The sequence below is a fragment of the Aethalodelphis obliquidens genome, unplaced genomic scaffold (genome assembly GCF_003676395.1).
Source record: "Aethalodelphis obliquidens isolate GAN/ISIS:26980383/991018 unplaced genomic scaffold, ASM367639v1 scaffold79, whole genome shotgun sequence".
In the NCBI taxonomy this organism is placed as follows: domain Eukaryota; kingdom Metazoa; phylum Chordata; class Mammalia; order Artiodactyla; family Delphinidae; genus Aethalodelphis; species Aethalodelphis obliquidens.
The window spans coordinates 7,163,788-7,183,072 of NW_020838023.1; the positions used below are offsets into that span (position 1 = coordinate 7,163,788).

General features: G+C 34.7%; 1 protein-coding gene across 13 annotated transcripts in view; it reads right to left on the reverse strand.

The window, feature by feature from the left end:
* TAF2 (TATA-box binding protein associated factor 2) overlaps window positions 1-19,285 on the reverse strand; it is an 80,846-nt gene that overhangs the window by 3,917 nt on the left and 57,644 nt on the right. For 9 of the 13 annotated variants that reach the window (XR_003429895.1, XM_027092586.1, XM_027092589.1 and 6 more), the window contains 4 exons: window positions 12,292-12,521; window positions 10,826-10,981; window positions 10,232-10,337; window positions 7,730-7,852 (listed from right to left, as the gene is read on the reverse strand). Coding sequence is in view for 11 of the 13 variants with exons in the window: in XM_027092586.1 (XP_026948387.1) it covers window positions 7,730-7,852; window positions 10,232-10,337; window positions 10,826-10,981; window positions 12,292-12,521 (615 nt within the window). In the remaining 2 variants the exon portion in view is untranslated. The other 4 variants (XM_027092590.1, XM_027092591.1, XR_003429896.1 and 1 more) reach the window with 3 other exon arrangements.

The window sequence follows — 19,285 nt, forward strand, 5'->3', positions numbered from 1 at the left end:
AGGCCACAACAGTGAGAGGCCCGCGTACCGCAAAAAAAAAAAAAAAAGAGAGAGAGCGAGGTTATATATATAAGCTAGTTTGGGGACTCTATCTTTTGCAATAATTGGTGCCCAGATATTCTTCAGAAAAAGAAAAAATTTGAGAGATATCTGATTTATAGTTAAGTTAAATATGCCACTATATAATTTTAATTTATATTTTAAATGAACTATATAAATATATTCTCGATTCTATAAATACGGGAATATAGGTCCCTACCTAACAGAGTATAGCCAAGTGACAAGAAGGAGTAATAGAGCTTCATAAACAAATTCCTTTAACTCCTATCTCATTATTTAGTCAGTCTACATCAAGAGACTTTGCAGCTTTCCAATTGGCTGTCTGCACTACTGGGAGTCTGAGGTCCTTTTCTGCACCGAGAGAAGTTTCATCATCTAATCCTAAACACCTACTTGGATTGCAGAAAAGCCAACGATTATACTAGAAACTGTACTTCCCAGTAGAGGCAACTGCCAAGTATACAACTGAGTGTACTCTTTTCCAAGGAATACTAATAGCCACTTCAAAAGTAAATTCAATCTCTTGTCTAGCAATCTTACACTTTGCATTCAAGATATACTGATTAGAATTCTTGCATTTCTCTTGATTTGTATGAAGTCTATTAAGAAGACAATGGATTAGCTAGATCCAAGGATAAAGGTGTTAGAAACCAGGACTCCTAGGACAAATGGCTGATTCCAGGTCTGGCTAGAATATTTACAAGATGAGCCTGAAACATCTGGTATAATAATAGAAAGGAAGTTTAAAGCCTTCTCAAGAACTCAAGAGTCAAGAGTTCTCACCAATCGAAGCTGGGAAAATCTGAATATTGATAATATTCTGTAATTGATAATTGATAATTGATAATATTCTGTAATGGACTAGAACTAATTGATCACCATTGGAGGATGCTAGCCAAATTATTATTTTGAAAATTATTAAATACATAGAGAGAATCAAGTCTTTATCTTTCTTTTGCTATATGATCTATACCAATGGCTAACAGCAGGTGAGGGGCAAGTTAGCTTTATAGAAATAATCAGCTTATAAATAAAAACAGAAAGATGAATTAGAATATCACCATCTTGTAACCCTTAATGAATTAATGGATCCAGGCCTTGAACACCTTAGTGGCTAACCTCACAAAAAATCAACCAGACATTGTATGCTTCCAGATGGAAGAACACACTACCATCTATAACCCTGAATCCAATTAAGTTTCTAGATATAATTACAAATTTAAAGGAAATACAGAGGACTCTAACATGTTAATTACACCACAGGTATACAATTAGCAAAATACAGACTTGAAAACTACAGATCAAAACCCTGGAGTTTATAACACTGTAAAGGGGAAAAAACAATGGACTGGAAACTTTTAATTTTAAAAGATGTAAAGGATATATCAGCCAACTGCAATGTGTAGACCCTATGTGGACAGTGATCCAAACAAATAAATTGTTAAAAATAAAAATAATGGCATTTATGATTCAACTGAAATGTAAACAGTGACTGTATATTTAATGATATGAAAAAGTCATTTATTTTTTAAAGTACAAGAATATTATTGTGGTTATGACTTTTTAAAGTCCTTATCTTTTAGAGATACACACAAAATTACCTATGCATAAAATGATATGTGGGATTTGTTTCAAAATAATTCAGAAAGGTGGAAATGGGAAAGGGTATAGATAAAAAACAAAGCTGACCATGAACTGATTGATCATTTCTGCATCTGAGTAATGGATACATGGGGGTTCATTATACTAGTCTGACTACTTCACAGTTTTCTATAATAAAAGTGTTTTTTAAAAAGGAGAAGTTAAGGCAAATTGGCACTATTCGTGAAAATGTTCAATGCTCATATTTTTTAAATTAGAAAGTTCATTTCTAGAAACATATCCCACAAACGTGCTCATGCATAAGTGCAAAGAAATATATACAGAAATATTCATTAGAATAGTGTTTCTAACAACAGAACATCTAATAAAACCTAATGTTACCCTAGCATCACCACTAACCTTTAGCTCGTAAGTTTTCATTTATTATAGACAATATATATTTTTTATTTGTTTAATTTCTTTCCTGAATAATTTTTACCAGGTCTAATTCAAGGTGATAAGAAAGTACAATTTCCCTCTCATGTGGACCTGTATAACAGTAAGATTTGGGACACATACGAGCTTACTTTCACACTAGCATAATGAGGTCAACTATAGAATCTCTATTGAGAAAAATGCATACATTACCATCCCTGTGACACAATGCATAATCCCACATATCATTTTAGGGGTTTACAAGATGCCTGGGAACTTGAGGCCCACCCAAGGTTCGGTGCCACTCATTTTAAGGCTAATGAAAGCCCTTTTATAATTAAACCGCTTTGCTGTACATCTGAAACTAACACCGTAAATCAACTAAACTCCAATATAAAACAAAATTTTAAAAAAATTAAAAATAAAACTAATGAAAGCACTTTTAGTGACACAAAATATATGTCTCTATTGCAGATAGGAGATATACCAAGAAAAAGAGATAAAAATAATTCACAATATTATGATTTGCCTATTTCATGTTATAGGGAAAGAAAAAAACATGTTCAGTTTTGTTGTTCTATCTAACATAAAATCTTTCCTAGAGACCTACTGAATTCACTATGGATAAGGGTTAGCTGCAGTCAATTTAACAAATGCAAAACAAACAGAAAGGGGTACTTAATACACACCTAAGGTGGAAGCTTTCGGGCCCATCTGATAAAAGTGCTGGTAACAGTGAGTAACCTGCTAATTCTATTAAATTTATCGCACTAGGTATACATTTAAATTTAACACAAAACCTGCAGTTTCTATTAGGAAATGTGTGAAGTCTGTTCTTCAGTTTCTTTAGATCAAAAAAGTAAAGTGTAGAATTATATCATTATAATTTAAAGAAAAATATCAAAGTCTTTTTCATATTAGACTTTCAAAAGAAAGAACTCTAGCTTTTTTTTTTTTTTAAACGGATTTCTATACCAGAATAGTGCTTTTCTGACTTAGGCAAGAATTTGTCACATAGTACAGCAGCCCTGGCTAGGCAACTGCAGCAACTCTTCTTTTCTTCCCTACAGAAACCACCAGGGACTTCCCTCCGCTCCTCATCACTGCAATCCCCGCAGCAACCTGGGAGACAGACCAGCGGCCTCAGGCGCTGCAGCGGTGGGAGAGGAGAGGACGTGGTATGCTCAACCCATCACACCATGCGACCCACGCAGCCCTTTCCCCGGATTCCCTTCCTTAACTCAGGAGAAGGAGAAAGTTAAGCAATGAAGGAAAACATCCCTGCCGCTTCTCCTTTCTTACCCCAAATGGCTTAACCTACCAAACACATATCATCCCTACCCTAAAATATGCCCCTCACTATCATATGCAAGGAAAGAGAAAACTGGTGGGGTGTTAGAAAGTAAACCACGACCTATCCTCTACTTAACAGTGTCCACCCCTTCCAGATGACGTCTGCAACACATTCCAGTTCTCAACTGCCATCTGGCACGCTGGCTCTGAGGCAGCCATCTCGGACTTCATCTCAGCACATGAAAAAAAACACCAGGGGTCTCAAACTCAAAAGCCTTCAACCTAAGTAGACAGCATAAATGAGTAAGCAGACTACCGGGTGCAAACACAGAAGGAATCAATGGAATGGAAAGCACATCCCTGCCTAAGAGGGCCTCTCAGTTAACTCTTTTTCAAGAGAAGCTGGAAATCCAAATCTTTATTTGCAGTCTCTTCATTTTTAGTCAACTACTTCAAAAATGTTTGTAAGAATTCTATAGCCAAATAAAAGATGCCTCAGTTGGATAAGCTTCAATAAGGCCCCTCAAACCCACCTGTTAACTTTAATCTAGAATCCCTAGAGATTTAAGAGAGATCACAGCTTCCCTTACCACTATTCTGTGCCTCTTCTCCAGAACCCCCAACTCTCAACCCCAGGCCAAGGTAGCTACCACAGTAGGAGATCCCAGCTTCTGTTCCCGTTTTACTGCCAACTTTACCTGGGTTAGGTTAAAGTTGTGCTTCCAACAGCCCAAAATATAGAGCTCTTAGTACCCTTTCTCTTAGAAATACTGTGACACAGTGGTTAGGTTTGATACTTCTATTCTTCAGTATAAGTTAAAAAGGGTTTTTGTTGGCTAGTTCAGGAAAGCTACTTATCAAATATAACAATATGTCTACGGGAAAACTGTTTTTAGAATTCCAAAATAAATACATGTATAAATAAACTTTTGGAACACTACCATTGGTAAAACAAATGTTTTCTAAATTCTAATAATGACACTGTTGAATTTTAAGACTTGCTCAGTGGTCGTAGGGTACTGGACAGCATAATTACATTTAAGGGAAATTACAAAGGCACATTAAAGAATATATTCAAAATTAAGTTTTACAGATCAGTCTATATAATATACTGGTATACAATTTACTTCGTGACATAAAAGGGCCCTACACTGAAGCAACCAAAGCTAAAATGTTAATGTTTTCCTATTCCCTACCACTACCCCTTTATCTCCTCTCTAGTCTTCCCATAAGATGCCATGAGAAATATAAGACTGTAAAGAGATTCCAAAAAAAGTAAAAATGTAATTTTTAAAGCAATATGAAACAAAGGCACACTGGTGGGCACAAAAAGGTGTTAAGATTTGTTTCTATTCATATGTTAGCATGCCACATCACTAGGATAAACCAAACAAACATACTCAGAATTTTTACTGGAACAAGAATTTATCTGACTGCTGGAATTTAGACAGAATTTACTTTTTTTTAAAGGCATGGAAGATAGGCAGAAGCATCACTCTCAAACTATATCAAGAGGTTTGATATGCCCTATGCTTCATAATTTTAAAAGATGTAGAAAACTTTTCGTGTCTGAAAAAGTTTTAATAAGTATAATGATAATAAAGCAAATTTACACCAAATCCCAAAGCAAAAACAGAGAATACAAAATCGGCAAGGGCCGAGAAATGTCAAAATTCACTTATTAAAGTTAAGTGCTAAAGTCTCCAGCTGACTTCTTTCTGAAATATATTTTGTGAGAATCTGTTACAATAAATGCATAAAACACACAAAGAGATACAAGCAACCAACAGTCTGGGGTCTCAATACCAAAATATTTTGAGGTGTTGCTTTTGTTCAGTCTCCTACTAATCACAGCTGATCCCTAAGCTCCTCAAATCATTAAACAGTTACTCTTTCGTTTATATGATAAAAACATGGTTTATATAAACAAAATCCATCAGTTGGAATTTTAAAGCCTGACTAATGACTTCTGGAAGAAGTATTCTTTAAAAATGATTTTGCTTATGTATCTTGTTTTTCACGCCCTGTCCCTCCAAAACTTGAAAACTGAATCTTTGTTCATCAGCATCACAAGTTTACTCTTTATTTGGATTATAGTCTTCTAAGCAAAAGAAGAACAGGGTAAGTAGAAGACAATGTACAATAGTAAAACAGGTAATAGCCACATCTGAACTGAATTATCTTTCATAAACTTAAGTCCAATTAGTATGAAATAAATTTAAAAGACAATTATGTTAGTTTTCTAGGTATATATAGCATCAAGTCTTCACGATTGACCATGAATGACCAATTGTAAACCTGTCAGGGGGAGGCTGAGAGGGAAGTAAGTAGTTGATTTTTATATTTTATAAAAGTATGAAGCTTTAGATTTCACACTTGCTACTGAGGCTGACATTTTCATATTACCGTATTCTTAGAAAAAGCACTGCAAGAAAAGATCAAAATGTTAATATAATGAGTATCTTTAAATGGCATTAAATACGGGATGCTTTTTTTCTCTCCTTTCTACTTTTCTGTTATTTCAAAGTTTTATACAATAGGAGTATATTACTTTTGAAATAGCAAAACGCCTAATTTAAAAGTCTTTAAGCCAAAGCAATATTAAGAAAGAAAAACGAAGCTGGAGGAATCAGGCTCTGTGACTTCAGGCCACACTTCAAAGCTATAGTCATCAAAACAGTATGGTACTGACACAAAAACAGAAACATAGACCAATGGAACAGGACAGAAAGCCCAGAAACAAACCCATGCACCTATGGTCAATTAATCTATGACAAATGAGGAAAGAATACGCAATGGAGAAAAGACAGTCTCTTCAATAAATGGTGCTGGAAAAACTGGACAGCTACATGTAAAAGAATGAAATCAGAACATTCTCTAACACCATATACAAAAATAAACTCAAAATGGATTAAAGACCTAAATGTAAGACTGGATACTATAAAACTCCTAGAAGAAAACATAGGCAGAACACTGTTTGATATAAATCGTAGCAATATCTTTTTGGATCTGTCTCCTAGAGTAATGGAAATAAAAACAAAAACAAACAAATGGGACCTAATGAAACTTAAAAGCTTTTGCACAGCAAAGGAAACCATAAACAAAATGAAAAGACAACCTACAGAATGGGAGAAAATATTTGCAAACTATGAGACTGACAAGGGATTAAGTTCCAAAATACACAAACAGCTCATACAGCTCAATATCAAAAACGTAAACAACCCAATCAAAAAATGGGCAGAAGATCTAAATAGACACTTCCCCCAAGAAACATACAGATGGCCAACAGGCACATGAAAAGATGCTTAACATCACTAATTATTAGAGAAATATAAATCAAAACTACAATGAGGTATCACTTCACTCCAGTCAGAATGGCCATCATCAAAAAGTCTACAAATAATAATGCTGGAGGGTGTGGAGAAAAAGGAACCCTCCTACACTGCTGATAAGAATGTAAATTGGTGCAGCCACTAAGAAATACACTATGAACATTCCTTAGAAAACTAAAAATATCAAGTTACCATACGATCCAGCCATCCCACTCCTGGGCCTTTATCCAGAGAAAAACATAATTCAAAAAGATACATGCACTCCAATGTTCATAGTGGCACTATTTAAATACAATAGCCAAGACACGGAAGCAACCTAAATGACCAGCGACAGATGAATGGATAAAGAAGGTGTGGTGTATATATACAATGGAATACTGTATATATTCATCCATAAAAAAGAATGAAATGATGCCATTTGCAGCAACATGGATGGACCTAGAGATTATCATACTAAGTGAAGAAGGCCAGACAAAGAAAGACAAATATCATATGATATTTGTTTATATGTGGAATCTAAAAAAAAAAAAAACAAATTAACTTACTTACAAAACAGAAATAGACCCACAAAGAAAACAAACTTACAGTTACCAAAGGGGAAAAGGGGGGAAGGCATAAATTAGGAGGTTGAGATTAACATATACACACTATAATACATAAAATAGATAACCGGCAAGGACCTACTGTATAGCACAGGGAACTATACTCAATATTTTGTAATAACCTATAAAGGAAAAGGATCTGAAAAAGAATATATATACACATATGTATAACTGAATCACTGTGTTGTAATATCAGAAACTAACACATTGTAAATCAACTATACTTCAATAAAAAATAATAATATATGTAGCTTACATTTGAAAAAAAAGTCTTTATGTCAGATAATATAGAGTCAATGTGTTACAAGAAAAGCAAGTCCTGAGATCTGTCGTTTTTAATGTATTCTTTAAGTTGATAAAGAAACTTTACGAAGTTAATAGATTCGTTCTTGAGCAAAACAACAGCAATGATAATAATAATTTCACCTGTTCCCTTTCGTGCAAGTTCCATATTCCACTGGGGTTTTGTGATGGGTGTGCCATCAGAACCTGATGAGTGCTGGGGGATTAAAGCAGATCGGGAGCTGGCTGGCCGGTATTTAGAGAGCCCTAAAATGCCAAAGAAGAGCGAAAACAGGGATTTATTTCTTTGTTTCCCCAAAGAAGAAAACAGTCTGAAGGTTTTTATAAATTAACCTTAAAGCCAGAATCAGTTCAACAGTAAAATTCCAATAATAAAAAGAATACTACTTTTTTAAAGTACTGAAGATCCCCCATTTGATTTACTTCTTTGTCATGGTTCCAATATACTTAAGTCTGAGAAAAATACACATTCAAGAAAGACAGTATACCTGACTGGACTGCTGAACATCTAAATTGGAGTCTACATTCTGGGGCAGAACCATGTCATGTTTTTTATTATTTATGTGGAACTTTGCATATAGTAAAGCATGCCTGCTCCCCCCAAAACTTATTAATAAATTCTATTATAATATTTACTCAACAAATAGATCAAAATAATTTAGGGATTACAGAAGATATTTAAAACAGGAACATTTTAATGGGATAACGTGAACAGCACTGTAGTATCAGGAGACCCAGGTTCTAATTCCAAATTATCCACAAATTAGATATACAGTCCAGGTAAGACATTTATTTTTTTGTGCCTCAATTTCATTTGTCACATGGAAAAGTTCAAGGATTTGGGTCTAGCACTGAGTTGGCTATTACTTGGGTGTGTCGTTTAGGGTAAATCATTTAATATCTCTCTGCTTAAATTTCCTTGTCTGTAAAATTGACAGAATAGATAAATAACTGTTAAGACCTCTTACAAGTATAAAAGCCAAAGAATTCACGACCTGTCAGTTTTCAAAGATAATTAGGTTCATATTCTACCTGATGCCAGTTTTCTACTAGCTCATCCTAGATTACTAGATAGTAAAAAGTACCTTAGGTCTCACAAATAAAATTAAACAAAAAGCCAAACAAACAAAAAGCAGACCAAGGTAGGTAAGGGAGACTTGCACAAATACAGCATGTTAAAAAAAAAAAACAAACCTCATTCAAATGTAAAGATCATAAAATATAACCACAAGCAGCATGAAGTATAAATAGGATTTTCCAGTAAAAAGAAACAGGAACAGGACCTCCCCCGCAAAAAAGAAAAATAGTCATATTCATAATAAAAGAAATGCATTATAAACTTAATGATCATTTTATAGTTAATAAATATCTTTTAAGTTATTACACTGACAATAAAATAGTACCATGAGATACAAAAATGATAAATATTAATGAATTACACCTATGGATCAAGATGGATGAATTTGGGCAGCAAAAGGTTGAGTGAAGAAGACCAAGTCATACTGAGCATCATACCATTTTCATATAATTCAAAAACTAAGGGCAAGTGAACATATAGATCATATATATATGTGGTATACTGTAAAGAAAAGCAACAGAATGATTAAGAAAAAGAAAAAAAATTCAAGACAGTATTTATTTACTTGTAATGCAAAGACAGGTGAACAGAATCAGGGAAGAAGCATAAAGGGAATGGCCACGGCATGGAGTATAATATACATGTTAAGGTGGGTGGCAGGTTCACCAATATTTGTTTTATTACTGTATTTCACAACTTACATGCAAGTTACATCAAAGCTTTATTCCTGAAAATTTAAAAACGCTGATGACATGAACTAGGTATAATCTCTTCAAAGGGCATTATGGCAATAATATCAAGAGCTATGAAAATCTTCTAAAGATAAGTATCTTACAATAAAGCTAAAAAATCACCAAAAATATATTTTGGGGAATTTACCCTAAGAGCATAATTTGACAAAAACAAAACCTTTTGTATGAAGATATTCAGAGAGAATTATTTGCAAAAAATTAAAATTGGAAACAAATGCCTGCCCACAGGGAAATAATAAGGTAAATTCAAGTGTATCAATTCAATACCGCCTCAGGTAACATTTTCAAAAGAAATGATTATGATGTTTGAGAGATGCATGCAAAAATCTATGATATGATATAATATTATGTGGAACAGGCAGTCAAGAAGAGAAAGTAGTTGTGTTACAGGCTGCATTTACTGTAGTCAAGAAGTTTTGTATATAATTATGGTTACATTATTTATAAAAAACAAATTTAGTATTTTATTTTGAGGTTAAGCCTACTACAAAAAACAAAACAAAAAAAAGAAATGAAAGCTATTGGAAGGAATCTGATGCATGGATTTTTGAAAAAACAAATCTAGAAGTAAGCCGAATATTTAAAAAGGACCATAATAAAGTAAAAATCAAATGAAATACTTTGAAAAACTCTATTCCTTTGCTGACATGTGTTATAATCTGATACAATCTAGTATTTTATACTGGCTACTTCTAAACTTTATAGTTGTTCTCTTCAAAATAAAGCAACACACCTTAAAATAGTGATATCGCGTGAACTTTCTCCATCAACCCGAGTGAATGCAATATATCTTACCTGGAGTTGACGGCCTTTCAAGCATGTTTAAATGATGGGAAATGAACGCCTGGCTATCATGAACAGTATCCATATCAATCTCCTCCTCATCTTGAGAGCTTGAAAACTAAAACACACACATACAAAACAAAGGAGCAAAAGAGCCATTATATCACTTTATGTTTGGATTTTTGCTCTTAAGAAAGGTAGCAGAAAGGCCACAGGATATACCCCCAAAAAATCTTAAAAGGAAAAGTAGTTTTTTTCTCAAAAAGTATTAAGAGAAAGAAAAGATTATTTGGTTCAGCCTCCAAAAGAAGCTGATTGGAAATTACAGGAAATATAATAGCAACTAAAATCTGTTCCTATGTTGTGGGAAGAAATAGTGAGCTGTGGTAGATTGTGCACACACAGTTCCTCCTCCAAACAGAGAAGTATGTGATAATAGAAGTTTAACAATCAGTTGGAATGTCTTAGATGGACATTTGAGTTCTTTTATGGTTCAGTCTGTCCCAACTGTTCCTGCTAAGGAAAAACCATTGCAAGTATTCAAAAAGATTTACAAGAAGGTGAATATCCTACACTGTTAATACAGGTTTAACCTGTATTTCTTACTCTGATTTTGAGTTTGACTTTACTGCTATCCTCATTCTTCTCCAGTATTTGACCAGGTTCTAGTGGGGACCCCAGTGGTGTATCAGCCTTCCTCTTCACTCCCTGCTGATGAGCTGATATATTACATGATGCTTCCTTGGCAAGGTGATCATCTTCCTGTGGCAATATTCAAGATCAAAATTAGATTTCTGAAGACAAGTAGCTCATGTTATAGCTGAAAACTAATACCTATAGCAACCATGCAGATTAGAGCATGCCCAGTGCCTAAAAGTAATCAGCAATGGGCTTAAAATAAATCTCACCTTTTCCTATCTGCTGGTCTTTTTTGGGGGGAGAAGGGAGACAGTAAAGTGAACTTTTAAAGCTTTCCCCAAAGCATATATCTTTTGGTGTCATTTTCTTCTTTTATCCTAAAGACTCCAAGTATGAAAGTGGATAACTTAATATACATGGGCAAGAATTATAAACATATTCATTTCCACTGGTTTCTAAATATTCAGATATAAAAGAGGTCTTTAATGAGACTCCTTTTTTTTCTATTAAAAGATGTGTCTTACTTCTTCATAACCCAAACTCTAGGATATATTTTAAATTTATAACAAATAAGTATGGTTATATTTCAGAAAATCTAGGTGGATAAGTACTTTTAAATGACTATTACTAACTAGCATAAAGAGAAATTTGAGTTTTAAAGTGTCAAAACACCAGCAGGGAATTGCCAGGCAAGTAATCTGGTCTAAATATTGGTGAAAAATGAAGCTTCAAGTACTGGGGACATTTTGTCATCAATAAGAAAATCATTTCTGGAAAACTTTCTTTAAATTACAGTAAAATAATTGATATGACCCTAAAGGTCTTTCTACAAAAAGTTTGGTAATTTCATAATGCATAGTTGGAAATAAAAGCTTTTCTAAAAGCATACATACACATATATGTAAATTTAAAAATATAATGCATACTCTCCTCCCAAAATCAGATTACGCTTTTACCTGACCATTCATTGTTATTTATTTGATTCAATAAGCATTTTCCAGGCACCCTTCATATGTTTAGAATTGTGCTATTATGCAAAGTAGCAAAAAAAAAAGTCAAGGCCCTGTGTTCAAACAGCTTGCCATTACAATATATGGACAAGATAGGTTAATATGTAATAGGTTAAATATTCATTTCAGTATTCTACTACTCAAAGTAGAAATTCTATGCTCAAGTACAAAAAAATCATTGTCATCACAAAAAAAGGAGTAAATGGACTAGCAGCACATCATTTGTTATGTGCAGCTCTGTATCAATAGCTGTCAGTAGTACTTTATAAATTGTGAGTGCTAAACTAATGTCAGCTAGCAGTTTTCTAAATGGCACAAGAAGCTGTTAGTGGCTTTAAAATTCACCAGTTCAAAAGAAACAATTCTCTTCTTCAGAGCTCTACATAATAAAACTACACCTTCTATAACACATGTGATTCTTACAGGGTTCTGAAATCCAACTAGCTGTGTGTGACTACTTGGATTAACCGCAGCTTCTTGGTTGCCTGCTATGGCCTCTGGAATTATGGTTGGATTCAAGACAGCTTTTTTCTCTTTCAGATTAAGGACCAAGCCAAGTTCTGGCAAGGGTAAGCAGGAAGGTCTACTGAGGCCAAACAGTGTGAAGTACAAGTCCACAGCACCACACCGTAACCGCCAGTCATGTGAAGTACCTAGGAAGTAAATAACAGTAATAATAAAAAGTCAACATACACGTTTATCCATACATTTTTCAAATGCTCCAGAACCTGTACAGAGGGAAGGGATGAGAGGGTTATGATACCTAAAGGAGCCACCTATTGACCTAGGCCCCAATGGCAAACCCTCCACTCTAAAGACGCTTCTTATAACACGGGAACCTACAACTGCTACAGAAACAATAAATGTTCAAATGCAATCATGAATCTTACAACTGGAAATATTTTATTCTTTCATTCTTCCTACAAAATAAAAATCAGACACCTAGCATAAATCTAATATTCCCAAAACAGTGTTTTTTCTGGCTCTAAATCCTTTTATTTATTTTTTTTTGCTATACACGGGCCTCTCACTGTTGTGGCCTCTCTCGTTGCGGAGCACAGGCTCCGGACGCGCAGGCTCAGCGGCTGTGGCTCACGGGCCCAACCGCACCACGGCATGTGGGATCTTCCCGGACCGGGGCACGAACCTGCGTCCCCTACATCGGCAGGCGGACTCTCAACCACTGTGCCGCCAGGGAAGCCCTAAATCCTCCTTTTAGTTCCTCCTCCTTGGTAACTGCTCCACATTCATTCATTCTGTTTATCTTGTCTGATTTTCTTCTTGAATAGCTTGTTAGGAAGACAGCACACCAAGAGCCTTCATGAACTCTACCACTGGAAACAAATTCTCCTAACCCTCAAATTTATTACTTTCAGGTTTTAAATACAGTAAGAAACCCTACAACTATTTGAAATAACACAATTCTAAACTTTGACTTATTTTAGAGAAGTAAACTATTTTGCTAAACACCTTCATATTTGTGTTGTTCTAGTAGGTATTTATTTTAAAAAACCAAAAAACAAAAATAAGCAAACCCCGGAGATGGCAACAGGTCATAAAACATGTATTAACCAGAAGAAAACTGCATCTGTAGAAATTCAGTTTAAAGTAGAGACACTTTCCAAGTTCTCTGATGAGTCTCAGTGTCTTCATCTCCAAAATAAGGGTTTTGGTCTCAGATTATACCTTACCCTATAGCAATAAAAGACCAGAGCACAGTGACATCAGAACTCTTCCTCACTTGCCTTCTTTTCCCCAGTGGAACACGCCAGGTAGATACTGCCACCAAACAGAACTGTCAAGGTGAAATTATCATCTAGGTTTAGATAATTTCTATGGTTTCTAGGCAGAATCTAAAATGACCTAGAGAATTTAAAACATGTGAGAATAAGAAATATTCTTCTGGATAAGAAAAATAAACCATATAAATACTTAATTTTGGCCAAGAAATGTGGTTTCAAACAGGTACCATAATGTTTTAAAAAGGAGAAACAAAAAGGAAAGAAGTTGCTACAGCAAACTTTAGACAGCATAAATATTAAGCTTTGTGGTTTTCAACAACAAATATTAGAATAAGTAAATACATTGTAAGCAAGTACGATTTTGATAAGATTTACTCTGACAGATAGGTAACTATTATATTAACTATGTGCAAAGAACATCCACATGGATTTATAATTTTAATTTACAGAGTTCTTACTATATACTACACACTTGCTTGGCAATATGCATGCCATTAAACAGCTATCAATCCTATTTGAGACATCTTCAGTTTTGCTACTGTGTGATAAGGTAACAGATACATAACACTGCTGAAAGCAAGAGAAAGAGGCAGGAGCTCGAGAAGTATGAGTTTTTATATCATAAAAACTACAGAGAAACCAGAAATCGGAAGAACAGTACAGAGTGAAAGTAAGGATTTTATACTGGAAATCCATTTCTTCTCTGGAATATCCATATTTGGATACTTTAATGGACTGACATTGCCTAGTTTTTTGTAGGCACTCATTATTCTTCTCAAAGAATTTTACATATGTAAATGTTCCACAAAGGATAGGTATCAGATTCCTGGGCCTTTTATTACAAAGGCTGGAGGGGCTCAACCCTCTCAGGAAAGGGAGGGAATCCGGCCAGAGCAGCTAGCCCTGTATCTATCTATTTATTCATGGCTATAGCAAGAAAAGAAGTGAATCTCAGGCACTTTATCAGTAAAGAAGCTAGAATGGCTTAGGGTGCATTTACACTGGAATAAAACTTAACCTTGAAGAGCAGTATTGCCCAATTATGTCCACTGCAAATAATGATCCTGGAATCTTTATACAATGTAGATGACATTGAAACAAGTCAGGCAACTGAGTATGAATTACTAAAAGTTTCTTAAAAAATTAATTTTAAAAAGCAAGTAGATAATGTATATTTTGATGAGCTAGGGTGTTGTTTTGTTTTTTGAAAGTCAGCTAAGGATGGTTAGGCAGCACAGTGAATGAAAGCTGCTAAAAGCACTGAACCTCTAGAATATGGTTTTTGTTACTTTTTATTTCTATGTGGGCTTTTTGGTTTTGGATTTGTAAAGGTTTTGGTAGACCTTCAATTGGTAGGGAGGAATGAGCATTATTCTTCTGTTCCTGGGGGAAGTCCTTGATTAAATGTTTTTTTCCCACAAAAAACTGACTTATAAATATTACAATTTAAGGCTGATAAGAGGGAGCTAAAAAAATAAGCAGCGCTTCTGTTAAAATTATAAGACAGAAAAAAAATGAGAACATCATGTTTCAAAATCATGGCATAACATCTTAAAATGGTTGTCACTTTATAGTGGAATACAGTCGGAAAAAACACTCTGCTTACTTACTAGTCAGCTCTGTGATTTTGGGCAATTCAGCTGCCCAGGCCATAAAATGAGAACAATTAATTTAATCTTTAAGGTCCTCTCAGGTCTAAAATTCCATGATTCCAAATCAACCAATTCTATGAGAAATAAGCCCTGGAAGAGCTCCTGATTTCTACCCTCAGTGATAGCATTCTGAAGACCCTTCTTTAATCTTCTAGCTACCCCTCCCAACACAATCACTTATATGGCAAGGAATGCCCATATATATGGAAAAACAAGTCATTATTTTTTCCTCTCAGGTAAAAATGCTGTCCATTCTGGTCTCATTAGCAGTTATACTTTGGGACAAGCCCTGCTTACCTGAATCAGAAGAACAATGCTCAGTGTTGATGTTCTCTATTCAAATCAGAAAGTATCTAAAGACAAATCCTCCAAATAACAAATCTGATCTTAAAAAAGATCATCACTTCATTTTCTGAAGTAATTGACGTTAAAGCTGATCAAGCCAAAAAGCTGCTAAGAAGAAAGCTCACTTTAAAAGCCACCATTTTCAGGACATTTTTCTTTTTCTGGCTGCGCCCTGTGGCTTGTGGGATCCTAGTTCCCCAACCAGGGATCAAACCCGTGCCCCCTGCAGTGGAAGTGCAGAGTCCTAAGCATTGGACTGCCCGGGAATTCCCCAGGACATTTTTCAATAAACCCAGCACTCCTTATTGATGACAGAAGCTTAAAAATTTGTACAGCTAGGCCACACAAGTATGACTGCCATATGGTAGTTCTGTCCTGATCTTTCTGTCTATCTTACACTAAAGTAAAAAAACTCAGCAAATTTCATATATATTCATGTGAGCATTTACATATATAATTTCTGACAAAAAAATGAATTACATCTAATAAAAATGTTTTAATTTTCTTCCACCATTCCTATTTCTAAGAGGAAGGGTTTGGGAGAGAGAGAAACAGAGGGGCGGAACTTTGAAATCTGATGTTAATATCAAAATTGTTTATTTTCTTATTCCGAAACCTGGCAAATCCTACTGAACTGAATTTTAAGTAGTCCTTCATTCTACCCTCTAGAGCACAGCCGTAAACTTTCAAACATTAAAAGTTATGATGTAAATAAACAGCCTTCAATGTTCTGAATAATTACATAAATGTTTTTATGTCATTCTTACAGTGAAGTGCCAAACAATGAAGAGCAGCTTGTGAGTAAGGGCTAAAATTTCCTTCATGATGATATAGTATCTCTTCAATGAATGCTTATTATCTTAAGGGGGAAAAAAAGCATTGTTAAGCAGGCAAGACCAGAGAAAGTAGTTACATTTTAAAATATAGTATTTTAGACATTGTGGGCCTTTTGGTCTCTGTTCAATTACTCAGCTGTGATGCTGTAGTGTAAAAGTTGCCATAGACAATACGTAAGCAAATGAGCAGGACTGTGTTCCAATAAAATTTTATTGGTGGATGCTGACATTTTAATTTCATAAAACTTTCAGGTGTCATGAGACACTATTAACATTTTTTCCAATCATTTAAAAATGTAAAAGCCATTCTTAACTTATGGGCTGTACAAAAACAGACGGTGGGTCAGATCTGGCCCTAGAGCCACTGTTAGCTGACCTCTGCTCTAGATGACATATATACTTTGAAATCTGTAGAAATGAATTAGTACAAGTACATAAAAATTTACAACTGAAATTTACTGATGAACATGCTAATGAATAACATATTGATGGGACATCATCATGCAGCATTAATTTACTGCACACAGTTCCAAACACTTATCTGGCTGTCAGTTTACATGTAACTCTGTCAATATCAGCGCCAGTGGAGAATTTATTCTCAAACTGAAAATTTATTAAACATGATTTAAGGTCTACAGTATTACAAAAAATGTAGTCTAGTCCAGTGGCCATTTCTATAGAATAAGACACAGTTACAAATAAATACTGGAATTGCTGTAATAAATTTATTTGCCATGGAAAAATGATGTGTAATTATTTTAAACAAATTACTATATTATAATTAGTTAACATTTTTTATTACTGTGATTACAATTTTGAATTTTGTATTTTATGTTCAGTAATTTGATTTGTGAATTTTATAAAGAATGACTTTACACCTGTTGCAGTTGTTATAACTGGGAAATAAACACTATACTGACTTAAAAAAAAAAGCACCAATAAAAATTTCTGATTCTTAGGTTTTTATTTTTTAAATGAATTTTTTAAATTACTGTCATGTTGAGCTATAATCCAGTACTTTACCTAAAAGCTACAAAAAGTAGGATCTCATATATTTTGAATTTTGAAACATTTTTCTTTGGGAAAGGAAAACGATTTTTTTCAGTGTGCAAAAAAATACATACAGCTAACAGAAGTCAGACAGGTCATAATTCCACCTGCTCCTCGCTGCCTACAGGATAAAACACAAATTCCTGAGGCCCTTTGCTTTTGGATCCTAATCTATCTTTCCAGATTAACACTCACTATTTTCCAAATATCCTTTCAGAACTCAAAGGTTTTACATATACTTAATTCTCTTACCTAAAATGTCTTTCTCCTGATAAACTCTTTTCCATTCCTCAAGAGCTGGCTCAAATATCACCACTCCATGAATAGTCCAGCATTCCAGGCAGGGCTCACGGTTCTGTTCTTCAGGTTACCAGGGTATTTTGCTCTTCTCTTTATTTTAGCAACTACCTGTTTGTATTATGGTCTATCTGTTCCTATCTCTCTCTTTCCATTATACTAAGTTAATGGAAAAGGCATCTTTGTATGCAAAAACATAGCACAGGGGCTTCCCTGGTGGCACAGTGGTTGGGAGTCCACCTGCCAATGTGGGGGATGCGGGTTCGTGCCCCGGTCTGGGAAGATCCCACATGCCGCGGAGCGGCTGGGCCCATGAGCCATGGCCGCTGAGCCTGCGCGTCCGGAACCTGTGCTCCGCAACGGGAGAGGCCACAGCAGTGAGAGGTCCGCGTACCGCACAAAAAAACAAAAAACAAAAAACATAGCACAATGGCAAACAGGAGGTGCTCAAGAAATAACTGATGAATAAATTAATACTTGAAACCCTTAAAAAGAATTGCCCCTGGACAATGTAATATTTTTAACTAAAAATAAAACTATTTAAGATTCTTAAGCAACGAGGGATGAAGACTATATAATGTGAAAGATGTTTCTCTTTAAAAATGTGTTACTTTCTGTGGAGGATTATTACTTTAAAAGCTGTATGGGAACTATAAGGACATTTTTGGGGACAACTGAGGAAACCTGAATATGGGATATATATGATAATGGTATTGTGTAGATGCAGGAGAATGTCCTTATTCTTAGGAATATATGCTTAGTATTTTGGGAAAAGTATCATGAGGCAACTTATTTTCAAATGATTCAGAAAAAGAGGGTTTGTAACATATACACAGAGAGTGAAAAGAGAGAAAGTAAATATGGTAAAATGTTAACAACTAGTTAACAGAGCTGAAAATATTCAATATATGGTTATTCTTTATACCATTTTTTAAATTTTTCTAAGCTTTGAAAATTTTAGAAACAAAATGGTGGGGAGAAAATGTTATATGGGAAAATTAAACCAGTGAATGAGTTAAGATATCTAATATGAGTATGCACGTGTACATACATCTATAGTTGTGTGTGTGTGTGTGTGTGTGTTTTCACAGCAAAAACTGTTAGGAAGATACTTGAGTAGCGCCCAAAACTCAAGGATAAGTGGAGCTACCACACAGCAGGCAGAGTGCAGATACCAGGCAGTCCTGGCATCTTGAGAGTAGAAGTCTGAGAACACTCCTTCTGGCACATAGCCATTAAAATCCCCCCGGTACATTTCTAAAAAGAGTATTACTAATAGTCATTGAATGATATATCAATTTTTTAAAAAGCACAAATGTGATTTCTTAGTTCATCTTACTTTCAAACTAATTTCAATTTTCTAAATCCTGTTTCTATGTATCCTACTGCAATTAATCTCTTATTGAAAAGTTTCTGAAACCAGCTAAGCAAAGAAACTTTGATTCCTCAGGAGTACCTGATGACCATCTCATAAGATGATCCTTCCTTAACTGCC